Genomic DNA, 21841 nt, shown 5'->3' on the forward strand with positions numbered 1-21841 from the left:
GAGCAGGGGCTACTCTTCGTTGCGGTGCGCAGGCTTCTCATTGCAGTGGCTTCTCTTGTTGCGGAGCACAGGCTCTAGGCGCATGGGCTTCCGTAGTTGTGGCACGCAGGCTCAGTAGCTGTGGCTCGCAGGCTCTAGAGCGCCGGCTCGGTAGTTGTGGTGCATGGGCTTAGTTGCTCCGCGGCATGTGGGATCTTCCCGGACCAGGGCTCGAACCCGTATCCCCTGCATTGGCAGGCGGATTCTTAACCACTGCCTCACCAGGGAAGCCCTGAAAACTGACTTTAAATACAAGTTACATGGAAAGAAAATGGGCTTTAGAATTCCATTTACATAGAATTACCCTGCCTTCTGTTCGTCAGTGTGAATTCATCTACCTAAGCCACACAGGTAACATGGGAACCATAACACCTACCCCCACAGGGTTGTTGTGTGGATGCAGCAAAACCATGTATGTTTGTGTAAGAGAGAAAATCTATCAGCAGCTTAAGATATAGCAACAAAAACTGATGATTGGTTTAGGCCCAGTGCAGTGTCTCACTGTGAACAGAAGTTAGTGACTGTATCCAGACAACAGTCCTCACAAAAACAGCCTGGCTTTAGGAGAAAACATGTAGGCAGGCTCATTTTGGTTCTGGTTATGTGAATTCTAAACTTAGAACTTGAAGTAGCTCTTTCAAACTCTACCTCCTATCTAGTGAAGGTTTCTTTGTATAATAATAATAATGTTAGAAAGTAAACAAACAAGTAAGCAGCAGCTCTACATGTGAAACTTAAACCCTAGGATTCAGGCCTTTTCGAGGAAATCTTACATGAAATATGGTTATAAATAAAGTGTTGTAGTTAAAAACATGGAAAGTCTTGGAAAAAGTCCACCAAGGCTGACGGTGGGGTTTGGCCCTTCACTGGGACAAGAGGACTGTGTTTATGCCAACAGACGGAAGGCACAACGGAACCCACAATGAGTTGGTATGACAAGCCGAGAGGGGCATTTCTGATCATCCTCTTATACTTACTTCCTGACCTGACTGGTTCCCTTCTGTATCCAGAAATGGAAATGTTGACCCCAAAGCCAGCATTTCCTAGTTAGTGTGATAGCTGCCCATGTCACATAACCACTGCCCTTTGACAATTCTGACCTGGTTTCGATTCCAGATGTGGAGAGGCTTAGGAACCGTCCTGAATCCCTGGCTGCAGGATCACAACCTCTGGGGTCTACACTGAATCAGGGCTTTGCACACTCTCCTCTGTGAGCACCCCACCCACCCATCCGTCCTTATCTCTGATCTGAGCTCCAACTCCCGGTGACCCCTTCCCCCATCTCTATAGATCCAAGGAGTGCTTCAGGGTCAAGATGAAAGTAGCTGAAACAGGTGGAAATGTTTGCTACCAACTATGACTCCACCCCCAATCATTCAAGTGAAGAAACTGCATCTTGGCAGCTATAGAGAACAAGGTTTACCTTTCATTTCCGCATTGCCAAGCCAGCCTACATGCCGACTCAGGGTCCAGACTACCAAAGACCCCGAGTAACAGAATTTCTAGGAGAAAACTGACTTAACACATGAAGTCTACTGCTAATGTGTCGTAGCACCAAAACCTGCCATCAGAACCAGCTTCTTTCAAGCCATGAGCAGAAGTGAGAAAGGTATTGCATAGCAGATTTGTGTCATCCACGTATTTACAGCAGAACATTAAAAATATGTGGACACCAATGCTGTTACAGCTGCAAAACTGGACACCAAAGTTTCCCAAAGTAAGGCTATTTCTCCATACATGGGGATGTCAGAGCGCATTACAACCCTGAAGAGACCGTACAGCTGAATTCACAACCAGTTTACCACAGAAAATGCTAAACACCTTTTTTTAAGGGAGGAGGGGGAGTTCCTCTGAGGGTCAGCTTTTAAATGAATGCACCATTTCTCCTCTTCCAGAACTGGGCTGCAATCTCTGGAATGCATCCCAGGGCCGAGGTTTGGAATGGGTGTCTAACAGGAAATTCTGGGCAGTCTATGCATACATTACATTCCTTTCCCACCCTGAAACAGTTGTCAACAAACACAACTTTCCCCTGTTTGAATAAAAGTGGGGGTTTGGGGGTGGGGAGAGGCCAGGGCACAGACCGCACAGAGTTCAAAAGCAGATGTAGCTGCTGAGAATCCAAACCTCCTTTTCTCCTAGGAAAAGGACTTAGTCACTTTTCAAGATGTCCCATCAGTCCCTACTTTATTCCCAAGTGATCGATTTGCTCAGGGAATTCCACCCGCCACTCTGTGAAAGAAATGTACCTTTGGAAGCTCTTTTCCCCACTGCAGCCTGTAACTGGCAGTGGTTCCTCCAGCAGTGAGAAATCAAGGGGAGGGCCCGCAAGGGTTGATGGCTAAAAACTGGGCAGGAGAAATCCTAATCTCATCCTCTGAGATGGAAGGATGCGCTTCCCCATTCACAGTTGGTTCGTAACAGCCCACGTTAGTTGAGTGCCTTGTTTGCGTGAGGCCCCTGACGTAAATCACTTGTGGCCTTCACGATGTGCAGTGCCGATATGATCACCCCATTCTCCGATGAGAAGACAAGACCAGGAGTACATATGACTGTGCAGTGAGGGTGCTGGGGTTCAAAGCCAGAGCAGCCTGGCTGCAGGGCTCCCCGCCTTCCTACCACCCTTCCCTGCCTCTCCCCAGCACTTGATGGGTTTGGGTTTTGTTTCCAGGGAGAAACTCTGAATATGAAGCCTTATGCCACCTGCCTTCACTCCAAATACCACACTTTTGAAAACTCCAAAATGAACCACTGTTACTCCTGGCAACCCTATTAGATGAAGCCAGACACAGTGGCTATTGTGCCATCCCCCAAATGTACCCAGGCCACCAAACTCTGTGACTCAGCTTCCCAGGAGAGACCCTCGGCTGGGAATGCCTTTCCTGGCCTCAGCACTTCCCCAAACCCCTGTGCCCCACGTCACACAGCCCCGAAGTAGCAGGGCTGGAGATAAACCAGGTCTGTGTGGGTCTAGAATCTGAGCTCTTAACCATCACTATATAGAATCTGTTTTTCACATTGAGAGTCAAAATAAGTAACGGAACAAAGGATTTAAACAGATGACGCACTTATTTAGAGGAAGCAAAGGTTAAAATTTAACAGTAATCAAATAAATGAATGTTTAAACAACGAGGTCCAGTTTTGGACCTAAGAAATAAGCAGAAATGATAAAAATAAAAACATATAGCCAATGGTGGTAAGGCTTTGACGGCCTGGGCCCATTCACTCACACATTGCTGGTAACTCTGTAAACTGGAACAATCCAGATGACAAGTAGGTGAGTGATGTGTCAAAGACCACGAGGTATTGATGCCGGTAATCTGACCGTCCAACAGAGCAGGGTGCTTAGTTAAATCAGTGCACAGCAACTGGAGCGAATACTGTGCAGCCACAAGAAATGACCATTATGAAGACATGTGGGAAAGCATTTGTGGTCAGGCGGGTCAGACACTGTGCTGCCCGATGTCTGTAACTTTGTCATGTGCTTCTGGACAAGCTGGGGAAGGTAGGCCCCAGGGGTACTGGCTTGGAACGTATCTTGTTCATGTCTCAGTCCTTAAGATCTAGAAACACAATAGTACAAAATAGGCCTGACATAACAAATGTTTATTGAAAGAATGAATGTGTGAAAGGAAACACAGAACAAGGAAAATGACTGATTTGATAAAAAGGAACAGCTCCTGCAATTCTTTAAGAGCACGCTCAGCCGAGCAGCATGTCTTTCCTGGGAAGCCCTCTTGCCCACAGTAAGCGTCCCTCTTCCAAAGAGCTTTAATCTGTGCCACCCACACATGGCCAACCCTCATCTGGGGAACCCAACTCACAGCTCCCTGCCATGTTTAGCAAAGATGGCAACTCCTACTTCCTATAAAGTAATTAATGCAAGTTTTCTGAAAGAGAGATTATGTGAAATTCACCAGTATGTTAAGCACAGCAATCTCTGGATCATAGGACTACGTTAATTATTATTTTTCTTTATACTTTTTTTATTGCTTCTCAATTTCTACAATCTACATCATAATTATAGTGGAAAAAACTGAGTAAATATTTTAAAAGTTTGTTTCTACTTAATATGTGAACATTTTCACATTTCATCAGATATCCTCTACAACCTTATTTTGATTGGTTGTATTGGATTCCACTGTATGGATGTGCACTGTGTCATAATTAAACTAACTTTGGACATTTATGTTGTTTCCTTCAAATTGTGTCATAATACTGCAATTTGTTTGCAACAGCAATGCTGACCTCAGTACAAACTAGTTGTTCATCAATGTGGGACAAAATATTATCTATCTATCTATCTATCCCTGGTGTGGAATATTATACAGCTGTGAAAAAGAAGCCTGCAGCTCCATGTGCACTGATAACAGCCAACACTTATCTTACCTAAGATGCACCAGGCACTATTCTATGCACTTTACATGAATTGGCTCATTTAATCCTTTCAATAATCTTATGAGGTTAGAACTATTATTATATTCATTTTATAGATGAGGAAACTAAGGCCCAGAGAAGTTAAGAAACCCGCCCAAGATGACACAGCTAGTAAGTAGTAGACTTTATTCAAATCCAAGTAGTCTGGGCTCTTAACCTCTGCTTTATATTGCCTACTGATAATGGAGCACATTCTGAGATACATTAAATGAGAAAAGCAAGGACATTGGAACATATAGTACACTACCATCAACCTTCAAATACAAAATCAAATAAATTAACAAAACAGAAAGCACAAGCGTGTGCATATTCTTATACGTGCAAAAAGTATCTCTATAAGTAACTGTTGCCCCATGGGAGAGGAATGGAGGACACATCAGAAGGGAGGGAGAATTACTTTTCACTCTATTCTCTTTAGTATCCTTTGGATTGTGTATCATGTATTAAAATAATAATTTCATACTGTATATCATGCATTATAAGTAAAAAATTAAATCAAAAATAATATGGCAGTGAGCATAGCATACATAATTTTATGTGCACATCTGATTTATCCCTTAGAAGAAATACCTAGAAGTGTAATTGCTTTTCAAAGGCCAAAGTCTTTGAAAAAAACGTCAAGTCTCTTGATATCTATGGACAATCTGCCACTTAGAGAGGCAGTGTGTATGTGCACCCCCTCATGGGGTGTTCCACTTAGGCTGTGCAAACTCTGAGACTTTAAATGGCATTTGCCAAGCTGAAAGGTGAAAATGGTAACTTGCTGTTGCTTTAATTTGCATTTCTTGGATTGCCATCCAAGTTCTACAATCTCTCATATACTTTTTAAAAAAAATAAATTTATTTATTTTTGCCTGCATTGGGTCTTTGTTGTTGCACGCAGGCTTTCTCTAGCTGTGGTGAGCAGGAGCTACTCTTCATTGCAGTGCATGGGCTTCTCATTGCGGTAGCTTCTCTTGTTGCAGAGCACAGGCTCTAGGCACGCGGGCTTCAGTAGTTGTGGCGTGCGGGCTCAGTAGCTGTGGCTTACGGGCTTTACAGTGAAGGCTCAGTAGTTGTGGTGCATGGGCTTAGTTGCTCCACGGCATGTGGGATCTTCCCGGACCAGGGCTCGAACCCGTGTCCCCTGCATTGGCAGGCAGATTCTTAACGCCTGCGCCTCCAGGGAAGTCCCTCTCATACACTTTTTGGTCATTTCTATTTCTTCTTTTGAAAACTGTGCTTATATATTTTTGCCTATTTTTCTATATTTTTTCTTTGACTTATAAGTGTTCCTTTGTCACATATTAGAGACATAATTCTTGGACTGTTCTGTACATTGGAAATTGCATCAGTTTGTTTTCAGCCTTCTACTTTTTTAAAATAGTAGTTATGTATGTGCAGAAGTTTTAGTTTTTAGGAAGTCAAATCTAACCATTTTTCAAATGATTCCTTCCCAACCTAATACAATATACTATTCATTTATATTTTCTTTTAGTTCTTTTTTAGTTTAAAGTAAATATCTTTTAAAGTAAACATTTTATTGGTTTTATTGGTTTTACCTGTTTATTCTGGTACACAGTAGGATATATGAATCTACCTTTTCCCCCCAAAAGATTAGTCAAATATACTAATAATATTTATTGAACAATTCATCCTATACAATGATTTGGGCACTCTGTTCTACCCTATCCCATCCCATCCCATCTCATCCCACTCCTTTTCTTGTGCCAGTAACACATAGCTTTGCTACTGTAGATTTAATGTTTTATATTTAATAGGACCAGTCCTCCTTTATTATTTATTTTCAAAAACTTCTTGGATAGTCTAACCCTTTATGCTTCCAGATGAATGTCAGAATCACTTTATCAAGTTTTAAAAAAATACCACTGGGATTTAGTTGCATTAGGCTCATAAAATATGCATGCACTAATTCTAGTTAATTGCATTAAAGTAATTAAAGGAAGGTTAAAATGAAAAAGTTTAAAAATCCATTTGTTGTACCTTATTCCTAAAAACTGTGCCAAGATTAAAAGTGGCCTTGGTTATCAGCTTAAAATAGATTATTATAACTATAATATGTTTAATGTAAGTCCCATGGTAACAACAAAGAAAATACATATGGAAGAGAGACAAAAGAAAATGAGAAAGGAATAAAAGCATGTCACTACAAAAAACCCCAAAACAAAAAACAAAGAAGAGAGCTAGAAAGAAAAAGAGGGTCAAAAAAATTACAAGACTGACAGAAAACAATTTAAAAAAATGTAATGGTAAGGGGGCTTCCCTGGTGGAGCAGTGGTTAAGAATCTGCCTGCCAATGCAGGGGACATGGGTTTGAGCCCTGGTCCAGGAAGATCCCATGCGCTGCGGAGCAACTAAGCCCGTGCACCACAACTACTGAGCCTGCGCTCTAGAACCCGCAAGCCACAACTACTGAAGCCTGTGCACCTAGAGCCTGTGCTCTACAACAAGAGAAGCCACCACAATGAGAAGCCCGTGCACCACAACAAAGAGTAGCCTAGGGCTTCCCTGGTGGCACAGTGGTTGGGAGTCCGCCTGCCGATGCAGGGGACACGGGTTTGTGCCCCAGTCCAGGAGGGAGAGGTCACAGCAGTGAGAGGCCCGCGTACCGCAAAAAAAAAAAAAAAAAAAAAAAAAAGAGTAGCCTAGCCCCCACTCACTGCAACTAGAGAAAGCACATGTGCAGCAATGAAGACCCAACACAGCCAAAAATAAAATAAAATAAATTTATTTTAAAAAATGTAATGGTAAGATCTTCCCTATCAGTAATTCCTATAAATGTAAATAGATTAAACTCCCCAATAAAAAAACATAGAGTGGCTGAATGGATAAAAAAAATAAGATCTAACTATATGCTATCTACAAGGGACTCACTTTAGATTTGAGAACACACATAAGCCGAAAGTGAAAGGATAGAAAAAGATATTCATTGCAAATGGTAACCAAAAGAAAGGGCAGTAGCTACACTTATAAAGACAAAATAGACTTTAAGTCAAAAACTGTCACAAGATGGGACTTCCCTGGAGGTCCAGTGGTTAAGACATTGCCTTCCAATGCAGGGGGTGAGGGTTCGATCACTGGTCAGGGAGCTAAGATCCCACATGCCTTGGGGCCAAAAAACCAAAAACATAAAACAGAAGAAATACTGTAACAAATTCAATAACAACTTAAAAAAATGGTCCACATCAAAAAATCTTTAAAAAAAATAAACTATCACAAGAGACAAAGAAGAACATTATCTAATGGTAAAAGGGTCAATTCACCAGGAAGACAAAACAATTATAAACATACATGCACCAACATCAGAGCATGCAAATATATGAAGTAAACATGGACAGAACTTAAGGGAGAAACAAACAGCAACACAACGAAAGTAGGAGGTTTCAATAACCCACTTTCAGTAATGGATAGAACATCTAGGGAAAAGACAAAGAAACAAAGGACTTGAACAACACTATATTGTAAATGGACCTAACAAACATATACAGAACATTCCACCCAACAAGAGCACAACATATATTCTTCTCAAGTGCACATGGAACATCCTCCAGGATAGATCACATATTAGGTCACAAAACAAGTGTTAACAAATTTAAGGAGACTAAAATCAGACCAAGTATCTTTTCTGACCACGTGGAATTAAACTAGAAATGAACAGTAGAAGAAAAACTGGAAAATTCACAAATATGTGGAAGTTAAACAACACACTCTTGAACAACCAATGTGTCAAAGAAGAAATCAAAAGGGATTAGAAAATATATTGAGACAAACAAAAACAACGTACCAAAACTTATGGGATGTAGCAAAAGGAGTATGAAGAGGGAATTTCATAGTAGTAAATGCCTACATTAAAAAAGAAGAAAGGTCTCAAGTAAACAATCTAACCTTACACTTCAAGGAATTAGAAGTGTAAGCCCAGAGTTAGCAGAAGAAAGAAGATAATAAAGATTAGAGTAGAAATAAACAAAATAGAGAATAGAAAAACAATTTTAAAAAGCAATGAAACTGAGTTGGTTTTTTGAAAAGACCAACAAAATTGACAAATATTTAGCTAGACTAACAAAAAAAGACAGAAGACTCAAATAAGTAAAATCAGTAATGAAACAGGAGACATTACAACTGATGTCACAAAAATAAAAAGATTACGAGAAAACTATGAAAAATTATAGGCCAATAAGTTGGATAACCTAGAAGAAACAGATAAATTCCTAGAAACATACAAGCTACCAAGACTGTCATGAAGAAATACAAAATATGAACAGTCCAATAATAAATATGGAGACTGAATCAGTTATCAAAAATTTCCCAAGAAAGAAAATCCCAGGGCCAGATGGCTTCACTGGAGAATTCTACCAGACATTTAAAGAAAGATTAATGCCATTCCTTCTCAAACTTTTTCGAAAAATTAAAGAGAAGGAAATACTTCAAACTCATTTTATGAGGCCAGCATTATCCTGATACCAAAGCCAGACAAATACATCACAAGAAAAGAAACCTCAGGCCAATAGCCCTGATGAATACAGATGTAAAAATCCTCAACAAAACACTAGCAAACCAAAGTTAATAGCACACTGAAAGGATCACATGCCATGACCAAGTGGGATTTATCCCTGGGATGCAAGGATGGTTCAACACACAAAAATCAATCAATGCGATACACCACATTAACAGAGTGAAAGATAAAGATCACATGATCATCAACAGAAGCAGAAAAAGCATTTGACAAAATTCAACACTGCCTCATAATAAAAATAATTTTAAAACTAGGATTAAAAGAAAAAATCATCAACATAATAAAGGCTATATAAGAAAAGCCCACAGTTAACATCCTACTAAAAGTAAAAAACAGAAAGCTCTTCCTCTAAGATCAGGAACAAGGCAAGGATGCCTACTCTTACCACTTCTATTCAACATAGTACTGGAAGTCCTAGCTACAGCCATCAGGCAAGCAAAAGAGATAAAAGGCATCCAAATCAGAAAGAAGAAGCACAATTATCTCAGTTCACAGATGACATGATTTTATATGTAGAAAACCCTAAAGATTCCACCAAAAAACTATTAGAACTAATAAACGAATTCAGCAAAATCGCTGGACACAAAATCAATGTATAAAAATCAGTTGCATTTCTATACACTTATAATGAACAATCCAAAACGAAAATAAAGAAAACCATTGGATTTACAATAGCATCAAAAAGAATAAAATACTTAGGAATAAACTTAACTAAGGAGATAAAAACTTCTACACTGAAAACTACAAAACACTGGTGAAATTAATTAAAGAAGACAAAAAAAATGGTAAGACAGCCTGCATTCATGGATTAGAAGACAATATTGTTGGGCTTCCCTGATGGCGCAGTGGTTGAGAGTCCGCCTGCCGAGGCAGGGAGTGCGGGTTCGTGCCCCGGTCCGGGAGGATCCCACGTGCCGCAGAGCAGCTGGGCCCGTGAGCCATGGCCGCTGGGCCTGCGCGTCCGGAGCCTGTGCTCCACAACGGGAGAGGCCACAGCAGTGAGAGGCCCACGTACCGCAAAAAAAAAAAAAAAAAAAAAAAAAAAAGACAATATTGTTAAAATGTCCACACCACCCAAAGCAATCTACAGAGTCAATATAATCCCTATCAAAATCCCAGAGGCTTTTTTTTTTTTTTTGCAGAAATAGAAAAAACAATCGTAGAATTCATATGGAATCACAGAGGACCCCAAATAGCTAAAACAACCTTGAGAAAGAAGAACAAAGCTGGAGGCCTCATATTTCCTGACTTCAGAACATATTAGAGATCTACAAAAGTATGGTACTGGCATAAAGACAGATATATAGACCAACTGAAAAAAATAGCCCAGAAATAAACCCAAGCATACATAGTCAAATGATCTTCAAAATGGGAGCCAAGACTACACAATGGGGCAAGTATAGTCTCTTCAACAAATGGTGTTTCTTAAAACTAGATAACCACATGCAAAACAATACAATTGGACCGTTATATTACACCATAGACAAAAATCAACTCAAAATGGATTAAAGACTTAAATGTTAAGACCTAAAATTATAAAACTCCTAGAATAAAACACAGGGGAAAGCTTTATAACATTGCTCTTGGCAATGATTTTTTGGATATGATACCCAAAGCACAGGCAATGAAAGCAAAAACAGACAACAATAAACTAAAAAGCTTCTGCACAGCAAAGGAAACAATCAACAGAATGAAAAGGCAACCTACAGAAGGGGAGAAAATATCTGCAAACCATATATTTGGTAAGAGGTTAATATCCAAAATATATAAGGGACTCCTTCAACTCAACAGCAAAAAACCCCAAGTAATCAGATTTTTTAAATTGCCAATGGACTTGAATTGACATTTCTCTTAAAGAAGACACACAATGGCCAACAAGTATACGAACAGATGTTCAATAACACTAATCATCAGGGAAATGCAAATTAAAACTACAATGAGGTATCACCTCACACCTGTAAGAATGACTATCATCAAAACAAAACAAAACAAAACAGGGCTTCCCTGGTGGCACAGTGCTTAAGAATCCACCTGCCAATGCAAGGGACACGGGTTTGAGCCCTTGTCCTGGAAGATCCCACATGCCGTGGAGCAACTAAGCCCGTGAGTCACAACTCCTGAGCCCACACGCCACCACTACTGAAGCCCGAGCGCCTAGAGCCCATGCTCTGCAACAAGAGAAGCCACGGCAATGAGAAGCCCGCGCACTGCAACAAAGAGCAGCCCCGCCCGCTGCAACTAGAGAAAGCCCAAGCGCAGCAATAAAGACCGAATGCAGCCCAAAATAAATAAATAAAAATTTTAAAAATGCTCCAAAAATACCCAAAAAACAAAATAACGAGCGTTGGCAAGGATATGGAGAAATTGGAACGCTTGTGCACTGTTGATGGGAATGTAAAATGGGGTAGCTGCTGTGGAAAACAATATGGAGGTTCCTCAAAAAATTAAAAATCCCATATACTTAATATTAAAAATATCACTAGCATATGATACAGCAATCCCACTTCTGGGTATTCATCCAAATGAATTGAAAACAGGATCTCAAAGGGATATTTGCACTCCCATGTTCACTGCAGCATTATTCACAATAGACTAGAGGTAGAAGCAACTCAAATGTCCATTAATGGATGAATGGATAAAGAAACTATAGGGTGTGTGTGTGTGTGTGTGTGTGTGTGTGTGTGTAATGGAATACTATTCCATTAAAGAAGAAGGAAATACTGTCATGTGCTACACATGGATGTACCTTGACGACATCATGTAAGACGAAAAAGTTCTAGAGATCTGATGTACAGCAATGATCATACATCTAACAATACTGTACTGTACCCTTAAAAATTCATTAAGGGGTAGATTTCATGCTATGTGGGTTTTTTTTTTTTAACAACATTAAAAAAAAGAAAGAGTGGTTTCGGGAGGAAGCCACAGCTTCCGCTGATGGAAGGAATGCCTCCTGTACTGGGCGAGTGCCTCACATGCTCGACCTGACACAATCTCCTCCTCACGTAGGTATCACCATCCTCATTTTGGTGGCCTAGAAGCGAGGCACCTAGACTTGGCCCAAGAGTGCACAGTTATGTACCAAGTGGTAGAAGCGGAATTTGTACTCAGGTTGTCAGACTGCAAAGCCTATACCTTTCTGCCCATTGTCATTACAACCGGCACACCACGGGCCATCTCTCTCGCTCCCTCTGGGCTGTGGGTGATCCGAGTGCTGTGGTGGGGCTCCTTCACTCCTGGCTCATCACCACCGTCGTCTAACAGTGAAAGTATCTTCTAGGTAATGAATGCATTTGCTTCTTCTTTTGGACAAGAGCCACAGTTCACTAATAAAATTCCACTAAAAACTGCTATTATTGGGTCAAACTCCTTCCAGAAGAATTCCTAAAGCAGCAAGCCAGTTCACCCAGAATTTTCTACTTCTAGGTCGGTTCTATGATGAAAATGTAACCATTTCTACATTGGGTCTCTATCCAGTCACACCAAATACTGGTTCTCAATGGCAAAAAGGGATAATCACCTCAAATAATGCCTCACAAGCCCTCACTAATCCTCCTCACAGCACAGGCATTTCCTGAGGCCAAAACATAAAAACAAAAAAGCTCAAGTCTGCCAGTCATTCAGTCTTCAATTCCCTCCTCAGTTTTGCTAATGATCAACTCTGTATATAAGTCATTTGTCCCCAGAGTCTCTGTTCTCTATGAGGCAAGACCTGGATGTCTGGTTATTCTGCCAAGAGGGTTACCTTGATCAGAGGCCCCTCCCACACTTATCAGTCAGGCCAGTGTACCTGACGACAGGGAATGACATTCCTACGTCAGTCCCACTGACGCACCTGGACCTTCAGCTGCCCAGGGACGGCACTGAGAGATCTCCTGGGACAACCTGATTCTCAGAGCTGGAGGGCTCTCAGAGGGCACTGAAGTGGGTGGTTCCTAAGTGAGGGCCCTGGGATGTAAATTATAAGTCAGGGTCTCTGGGAGCCCAGGCAGCAACACGGCTGCACGGACTCAGTTCTGCTGCTGCTGGGAGGACGCAGACCCACGTGGCTCGTGACAGTCAGTGGCTGTTTCTTATTTACAATGTTGGAGGGATCCATCTATGTCTCTATTAACAAATGAGAACAGAAATTAATTCCTTAATAGCTTATCTGATAGATGCATATGGGATCCACGGTGGGTCAGGAATGAATAAAATAATAGTGTTTCTTGTGTGGGCTGGAAACCTATGACCTTACCCACCATAGCTGTTTCTCTCAGTTCTCTGGTGTGGCTTCCATGAGGGTCTCTTCCTATCTCCTGCTGCTCCGCTCGCTTCGGCTTTTCTAGTTTTATCTCCACTTATTTGTATGGTACCTTTTAATTTCCTTTTGTCTGCCAGCCTGCTGTCTCTCTGTGACTTCCCGTGGCCTCACAGACCTCTCCCCGGCTACTGCCGGTCCTCCTTCTGGGCTCAAGTAGAAGGACTCTCAGCCCCCAAAGGGCAGTGAATTCATCCAGCACATGTTTATTTAGTGTCTGCTATGTGTCAGGTAGTGTTCTAGGAACAGAGCAGTGAACAAAGCTTACAAAACTCCCTGCCCTCATTGAGCTTATGTTCCAGGGGGGAAGAAACAGACAATAAAAACATGTAAAACATAGGTCAGATGGTGATATATACTGTAGATCAAAGTAAAGCAGGAAAAAGGTTAAAGAGTGCTGTGTGTGTGTGTGTGTGTGTGTGTGTGTGTGTGTGTGTGTGTGTTATTTTAAATAGGGTATTTGGGGAAGACTATACTGATTAAGTGACTGAGCAAAGGCCTGAAGGAGGTGAGGGTGAGCCTTCTGGGCTCAGAGCACAGCAGGTGCAAATGCCCTGACTGACGTAGGGGCATCCTTGACATGTTCAAGAACCGCCAGGGGGCCAGTGTGGCTGCAACAGAATAACTGAGGGGACAGTGGTAGGGGAGAAGGTCAGTGATGAAGGGCTAGGTCAGGGGACCTGCAGGCCACTGGAAGGACTTGGCTTTTCCTCTGATTGAGATGGGAAAGTTGTTGGAACAGCACTATAAAAACGGCAGGCTTGGGCTTCCCTGGTGGCGCAGTGGTTGAGAGCCCGCCTGCCGATGCCTGGGACACGGGTTCGTGCCCCAGTCCGGGAAGATCCCACATGCCACGGAGCAGCTGGGCCCGTGAGCCATGGCCGCTGAGCCTGCCCGTCCGGAGCCTGTGCTCCGCAAGGGGAGAGGCCACAACAGTGAGAGGCCCCCATACCGCAAAAAAAAAAAAAAAAAAAAAAAAAAAAAAAAAAAACCCGGCAGACTTACAACAGGACCTCAATAAGGCTATTTAGGGCCAAAGTCAGGTCCTGTGGAGTCAATACCCCTGAGGAACACTCCTGCCTTTGGAGGACTGCCACCTCTGCAAGGAAAGAGCTGATGTTTCTCCTCCTGTCTCCTCCCATCCTCCACCGGCCTCCACGCAGACCTCAGCCAGCATTCCTCCTGGACTGTGTCCCCACCCCGACCTGTCTGTTAATACTTGCCCTGTTCCCAGGACCAGATACATACTTTGCAGGACCCAGTGCAAAATGCAAATGCAGGACCCCTTGTTCAAAAAGTAAGAAAATTAAGACAGTAACAGCAGAGCATTAAACCAAGTGTGGGTCCTCTTTGGGATGTAGGCTGCATGCCCATGAAGCCGACCCTGCTTATTCCCATTTGACCCAAGAAAGAAGACTCTGGGAATGCAGGCTGCCCCACGGGCTCCCCGCCACCATGGCGCCACTTAGAGGCTTAGGGTGATAGCAGCCCTTGCTTCACTCTAGAGGGAGCTCCATGAGTCTGGGTGGAGGAGAAAGACAAGCCCAGGAGCCAGCGCTGGGAGGGCAGCCTTTTACAGGGCAAGGACAGCTTCCAGGAGGGGACACTAAAAACCAAGGCTAAACAGGAATGTTTCTCGAGTACCTCCTTTGCACTGGGCGTTGAGGGAAAGAAACAACGCTGGATGATGCGGGCAAACGTTCACAGTGGTTGGCCAAGGCTTCCCTTGGGCAGGGCAGTCTCCCTGGGGAGGTGGGACTACAGCTGAGCCCAGAAGGATGGACCGAGGGCAGGTGGAGGGACGTTTATATGGGAGAAATGGAAAGTTACAAAAGCAACAAGCAGCCGGGGTGTCTGAGGGGCAACAAGGAGGCCAGTTTGGCTGGGGGCAGAGGATGTACCACCGGGTGAGACCAGAGTGGGGAGGGCCTTACCCTGAAGGCAGTGGGGGTAGGTTGAGAGAACACTCTGAGGAGGGACAGAGACAGGATGAGAGCTGACCTCTTGGGAGGCTTGGCTGGCGGTGTATGGAGGACAGACAGCGGGGTCAGAGCTTCATGTAAGCAGGGTCATGCTGGTGGGGGTGGAGTGTGCCTACTCACATGAGCTGGGTAGAAGCCTTCCCGCCACGGCCAGTGGGTCTGCACAGACAGACAGACATGAGACAGGGTTTAGATGCACATTTCCAAGCACGCAACAACAAACAAGAGCACTGTACATCCCTGAGACCAAGTCCTCTGGCAGGGTGCCCAAACCACGTGCATCCCACAGAATTCCTAATTTTAGAAACCAGACTGGAACTTGTCTGAGCAAAGTAAACCTGGCCCCAAATATTTACTTTTGTCATTATTTTGCAGTTGTGGAGGCAGGAAGATCAGCGAGAGCCTCGGGACATTTGACATGCTGCCCACCAGGCTAAGCTGCTCAAGGTGCCCTCGCGAAAGCCTTGTTGGAAAAGCTGGCAATCATGGTACCAGGGGTCTCCGAGGACAAGGGAAAGCTGCTGGCATCGGGTCTTTCCTCACTGTTTTTCAGCCTCTCAAATATCAGCTCTGGACTTCATAACCCTTTTGAATTCCTTTTTCACATGGATAAACAAGCCTTCCAATCATGGGACAGCAACCAAAAGGGACAAGAGAGCAACTGGCGAAATTTATTTTCATCATATAAACAGGACACACAGCGCTCCTTCTCTCTTTAGGCCAAATAATGGAAACAGCTTTAGTATGAATCAAAATGAACTCAGAATTCTTACCTCAAGGATTGTAAGACAAAGGAAATCTCACCCTGGACCACATGGCAAGAGGCTTGCTCTCGTCCCCCATTTTCAAACACAGAAACTCTTCCCTGTTTTGTTTTGTTTTGTTTTGTTTTAAGAAGAGAAGAGTGAAAGGAAAGAGTTTATGCTTGCAACACTCTGATTAAAAGTCATCATTTCTCACAGATATGGACAGACGTTTTCATGTTAATTTTGAAAATCCCATCAAATCACGTTTGTGTTGTCTCCTTCCTACTATCATAGTTTTCTGACAGCGCTAGATGAGTGGTTTAATACTGTTTGTATTTTGAATTGGTTTGTAAGTGTTGTTTCATTTTAAAAAAAATTGAGAAAATCAAGGAATACTTAGAAGGCTTGCTCGTATCAACCGGCCAACAGTTTAATAATTTGGATGGAAATATGCACATTCTAATGTCGACGCTGACAGCCTAGAGTTTTTATCTGTATAATTTGAATTCCCCTAAGAGCGTGACTTTGTAAGAAGTATTTTTAGTTATTTGTTCCTTAACCAGGAATTTTCTAGGGTATAAAACCTTTACAAATGGAAAAATAGTAGCAAATGATCCCAAGAAACCTCTCTAGATAAAAATGCATAAACCACACACTTCAAAATAAACACCACATTTTGGGGACTGCACATGGAATAAGAAGTACCATGTGATTCTTCCTACACAGAGTTCCACTCTGCCAAGACTGGGTATTTTAAGAACACACTTGAACTATCCGTTGGGCTGGCAGTCTCCTCAGGAGTCTTCACATCATCTTCAGGGTTCCCCAAAAGAAGAGCTCAGGGTTCCTTCCTCCAACTGACGGCTTCGATGTCACTACAAGAACACCAGAAATGTGGACACCCAGCTCAGCTTTGCCTCCTGCATCCCCTGCAGTTAGTCAGCTACCAGGCGCAGGCTCTTTCATCTTTCATCTGGTGAGTCGTCATCCTGGCCCACGCTATCACCCCCTCCCTGGGACCTCCGTAACAGTCTGATGATGACAGGTCTCTCCCCACCCACTCTGTCAGAGTCATCTTTTCTGAAATGCAGCCCTTCGGTGGCCCGACCTGGCTCACACTGGGTTGTTGCAATGTTAGATAAGGTAACACAGGGAAGCCAAGGATGCCCAGTGAACTCATCCCTTACTGTCCACGAGGGTCACACTGCCCTGGCTTGTCAAACACCCACATGCTGGAACAGTTCTGCCAGGCCAGTGGGCTCTGAGCCTGGGCTGGGCTCCAGCCTTGAAGATGGGCCTGACACAGAAACACACACACACTTCAGTGCTTCAGGCCAGGAGGTGGCAAGGCCCCAGCTGGTGAGCAGGTCCTGGTCACAAGCCTCACTCGCCAATCACTTGTTTGGAAGCTGGCAGGCTATTTCTCATAAATACTAAAGAGATAAGGTGCTCATGCTAGCCCAAAAGGGCTGATTTAACCCATAACGCAACATGGCCACATTTGCAAGGAAAAGTAGGAGCAATGTATTTAGTAAAGATTTACCTGGCACTGAATTTAAGGAAGCCTGCTAGCTCCTTTAATAAAGTAATACCCTGATCCTCCCACTCTGGATGGAGGAGGAAGAATCTCCCCATGGGCTGGAGCCATTTGAGCTCCAGCCCAATTCTTACCCTGAGATCCATTTTCACTTTGGGAATCTGACTGGTCACCGCTGCCCCTGCTTCAGGGGCCTCGGGGTGCTGCTTCCCAGACCACTTGGGCTCAGCTTGGGGACAGACCCTGGCCTTCATGCTGCACAGCAATGTGAGCCTTCAGTTTGAGGATGGCATTTAAGAATCAAACTCAGAGGGCTTCCCTAGTGGTGCAGTGGTTAAGAATCCGCCTGCCAATGCAGGGGACACAGGTTCGAGCCCTGGTCCAGGAAGATCCCACATGCCGCGGAACAACTAAGCCAGCGTGCCACAACTACTGAAGCCCACGCGCCTACAGTCCACGCTCCGCAACAAGAGAAGCCACCGCAATGAGAGGCCCGCGCACCGCAACAAAGAGTAGCCCCTGCTCGCCGCAACTAGAGAAAGCCCGCGTGCAGCAACGAAGACCCAACACAGCTAAAAATAAATAAAATAAAATAAATAAATTTATTTTTTTTTAAAAAGAATCAAACTCAGAGAGTAACTTCTAGGGGCTCCTAGATGTGGCTGCCCTCAGGCTCCTCTCCATGGGTTGCCGGCTACCTCTGCTCCCCCAGGCAGAGGTCTGTATACTCCACAACCTGGGAAAAAGTACTCAGCACATCTGAACTCCGCAGAGGCAAGGCCCACGACAAGAGGGCACAGAGGGAAGAAACAGGATGTCCTGAGATGACCCGAATTTGTAATGACCATTTGCTTACACGGGTACGTCCCCTTACCATAGAGTGAAGCCTCAGAAAGTCATAATAAGTCTACCTCAGCACAAAATACGCACATACCCTGTGCATGTGTATCTGTGTGTGGTGGTGATGGTGGTGGTGATTTGATGGTCGCGATGGCTTTCTCACACCAACTATGTGTCACGTGTTGATTAGACACTGCGAGATTAAAAATAGTTAAATAAGAAAATGTTTCTCTCCTTGGGAAACTCCCAAACCAGTGGGAGGAGAAAGGTACACATCTAACTACCTACAACAGTATCTCTGAACTTGGGGGTATTGAGCATGACACAGGTCAAACACGTCTGCAAAGCAGGCTCTGGTCTCTCACACCCTCTTTCCTGACTGTGGAGACAGTCCGAAGGGGCCCCCCCGCTGTGACAGTCAGCCCAGCATAGACGAGGTGCCACCCTTGGATGGGAGCCGTGGAGATAATCCCGGACAGCAGCCAGTCTTCAGAGCCTTTCTCTTGGGCAAGTCATTTAGCCAATCAGAAGTTAAACCCTGTTATCTGGAAAAAAAAAGGTGGCCCTGTGCAGGCCACATCCAGAAGATGCTTTGAGAAGATGGCACAACAGATAAGAAAGGACTGGGACAACTGCACCAGGCAGAGGCAGGGAGGATGGTTCTCAGCCCTCCCCTCTCAAATCCCTCTTTTTCTTCCTCCCGGTGGGAGGGCTCTGGTTCCTGGGCTCATAGAGGCCCAAGGGGCACTGATTCAAACCCATGGGGAGAGGAGAGGGCTTGGGATAGTCTGGACCCAGGCCCACACGGCTGAGGAAGTGCAGAGGGCAGGAGGGCTCAGGGGGGCGGGTCGGGAAGAGACCAGAACCAGTGCATGACTAGGTCCTCTTCAACCCAAGCAAGCTAATCAAACCCAAACATCTGCTCCATTCCACACAGCAAGGGCAACGCACCCATAGTAGAGCCCCTGGTGTTACTGAAAGCCCTGCAATACTGGGGTTGAAGAGGATGTGGGATCTTAAACCAGATGCTGTTCTTTCCCCACAAAAGGTCACTATTTTGAAAATCTCACTCTTGAGGAGGATGTTTCCAAACCGAGAATGCCACCGGTGCCTGGCCCTTCACCACCCAGGGACCAAGCGAGGAAGGGCCAGGGACGCCCACACCTCCTGCCAGGGCCTCTCCGGCCCCCACCTCTGATGTTACCCCTCAGGGCAGATGCTCCACAGCCTGGGAAACACAGCTGCTCTGAGGGGGACCAAAGCTACAGAACAGCCCAAGCTGCCAATTAAAAGGGGGGAAGGCTGCTTCCTCCTTGCACAGCTCCAGCAGCTCACATCCCGGCTTCCAGCACGAGACAAGTCACCTCTGGAGAGAGCTGCCCCCGCGGCACTCAGCCTCACCAAGACCTGGTGCATGCCAGGGAACATTCCGTCTGCTGGAAGGAAGGTCTGGGAAGCTCAGCTCTGGCGGCCAGGCCGGTCCAGCCCCCCAGACAGGGTACTGTGGCACCTCTTCAAAGACCTCAAGCAGAGATCATGAATTCCCGTCTTCGATCCAGAAATTGTTCCTCAGGCTTTAGCTAAATCTCTCTGCCCTAGGGAGGGCTGATTAATGCTCCTCCCCAAAGAGAGCCACGTACCCACCCCTGGACCCGTGAACGTTACCATCTACGGCAAAGGAACCCACAGATGTTTTCTTTTTAACATCTTTATTGGAGTATAATTGCTTTACAATGGTGTGTTAGTTTCTGCTGTATAACAAAGTGAATCAGCTGTACATATACATATGTCCCCATATCTCCTCCCTCTTGCGTCTCCCTCCCTCCCACCCTATCCCATCCCTCTAGGTGGTCACAAAGCACCGGGCTGATCTCCCTGTGCTATGCGCCTGCTTCCCACTAGCTATCTGTTTTACAATGGGTGGTGTATATATGTCCATGACACTCTCTCACTTCGTCACAGCTTACCCTTCCCCCTCCCCGTGTCCTCAAGTCCATTCCCTCTACATCTGTGTCTTTATTCCTGTCCTGCCTCTATGTTCTTCAGAACCTTTTTTTTTTTTTTAAGATTCCATATATATGTTAGCATACGGTATTTGTTTTTCTCTTTCTGACTTCCTTCACTCTGTATGAGAGACTCTAGGTCCATCCACCTCACTACAAATAACTCAATTTCGTTCCTTTTTATGGCTGAGTACTATTCCATTGTATATATGTGCCACATCTTCTTTATCCATTCATCTGTCGGTGGACACTTAGGCTGCTTCCATGTCCTGGCTATTGTAAATAGTGCTGCAATAAACACTGTGGTACAGGACTCTTTTTGAATTATGGGTTTCTCAGGGTATATGCCCAGCAGTGGGATTGCTGGAACCCGTAGATTTGATTAAGTTAGGGATCTGGAGTGGGGAGATCCTAGATTATCCAGATGTAATCACAGGGCTATAAGAGGATGCCAAGAAGCCCACAGTAGGAAGTAGGAGGTGTGAGATGAAAGTGAGAGGTTCTGAGGAAGGGTCACAAGCCAAAGAATGCGGGCAGCCTCTAGAAGCCAGGAAGGTAAGGAAGTCGATTCTCCCCCAGAGGCTACAGAAGGAACCCGCCCTGCCAACACCCTGACTTTAATCCAGTAAAACGATTTGATTTCTGACCTCCAGAACTGTAAGAGAACGCATGTGTGTTGCTCAAGCCATCAAGTTTGTGGTAATTTGTTACAGCAGCCACAGGACACTAATACAACCCCCAGCAGAGACCGAGGCACCCTCAGGGCTTCCATAGCTCTGCATCCTCTTAAATTAGCTCTCTGGTCCCCTGACCACTTTGCTGGCTCCCCTCTCCAGCTATTCTGTGGGCATCTTCACTTGGCTTCCCCACTGAGGAGAACGCACTGCAAACCCAGCTTCCTTCTCCGTTTCCCCTGGGGCCCAACCAAGCACAGCTCCAGGAACCCAGGAGGCACCCTGGGGGCAGATGCTAATGGAGACCCCATCATCGTGAGGAATGGGAGCCCTGGCCACCCTCCCATTCCGTCCCTGCTGACCCCTCCCCAGCTGCCGGCTCCTCCTAGCTGCTAACTAACTCTCCAGCTCTTGAAACTGCAGCCATCCAGCAATTCCTCAACTTCTCCAGGACCTGGTTTTGGATTCGAAAAATACCTATTGTCATTAAATAACCCCTCCTGGAAACGGTCCTCAACACCTGCCCCACCTGTTTTCCTATTCCAGTTTCTTCCTCACACTTCACTTTTAAAATAAAGATGGAGGTGAAAATACATTCGGAGAATCTGTCCTGTCATGTGTGAATTTTCAACTTGAGGCAAAATTCCAATACTGTTTTCCCAGAGAAGGGTAAAGCTTTAAATTCTATATTGAGGAAACTGCTCTGAACGTCCTAAGGTTGGGGGGTCTTATCTTGGGGCAGCCAAAGATCAAGGATCCTCTGCTGACAA

At 44.6% G+C, this 21841-nt stretch overlaps 1 protein-coding gene across 1 annotated transcript in view; it reads right to left on the bottom strand.

The window, feature by feature from the left end:
- The window catches only part of CTDSPL (CTD small phosphatase like), a 109398-nt gene that overhangs the window by 24260 nt on the left and 63297 nt on the right, over positions 1–21841 (bottom strand). The window contains exon 2 of the mRNA XM_055080007.1: positions 15392–15430. Coding sequence (XP_054935982.1) covers positions 15392–15430 — 39 coding nt within the window. The remainder of the gene's footprint in view (positions 1–15391; positions 15431–21841) is intronic.

This window comes from Physeter macrocephalus, chromosome 18 (genome assembly GCF_002837175.3).
Source record: "Physeter macrocephalus isolate SW-GA chromosome 18, ASM283717v5, whole genome shotgun sequence".
NCBI lineage: Eukaryota > Metazoa > Chordata > Mammalia > Artiodactyla > Physeteridae > Physeter > Physeter macrocephalus.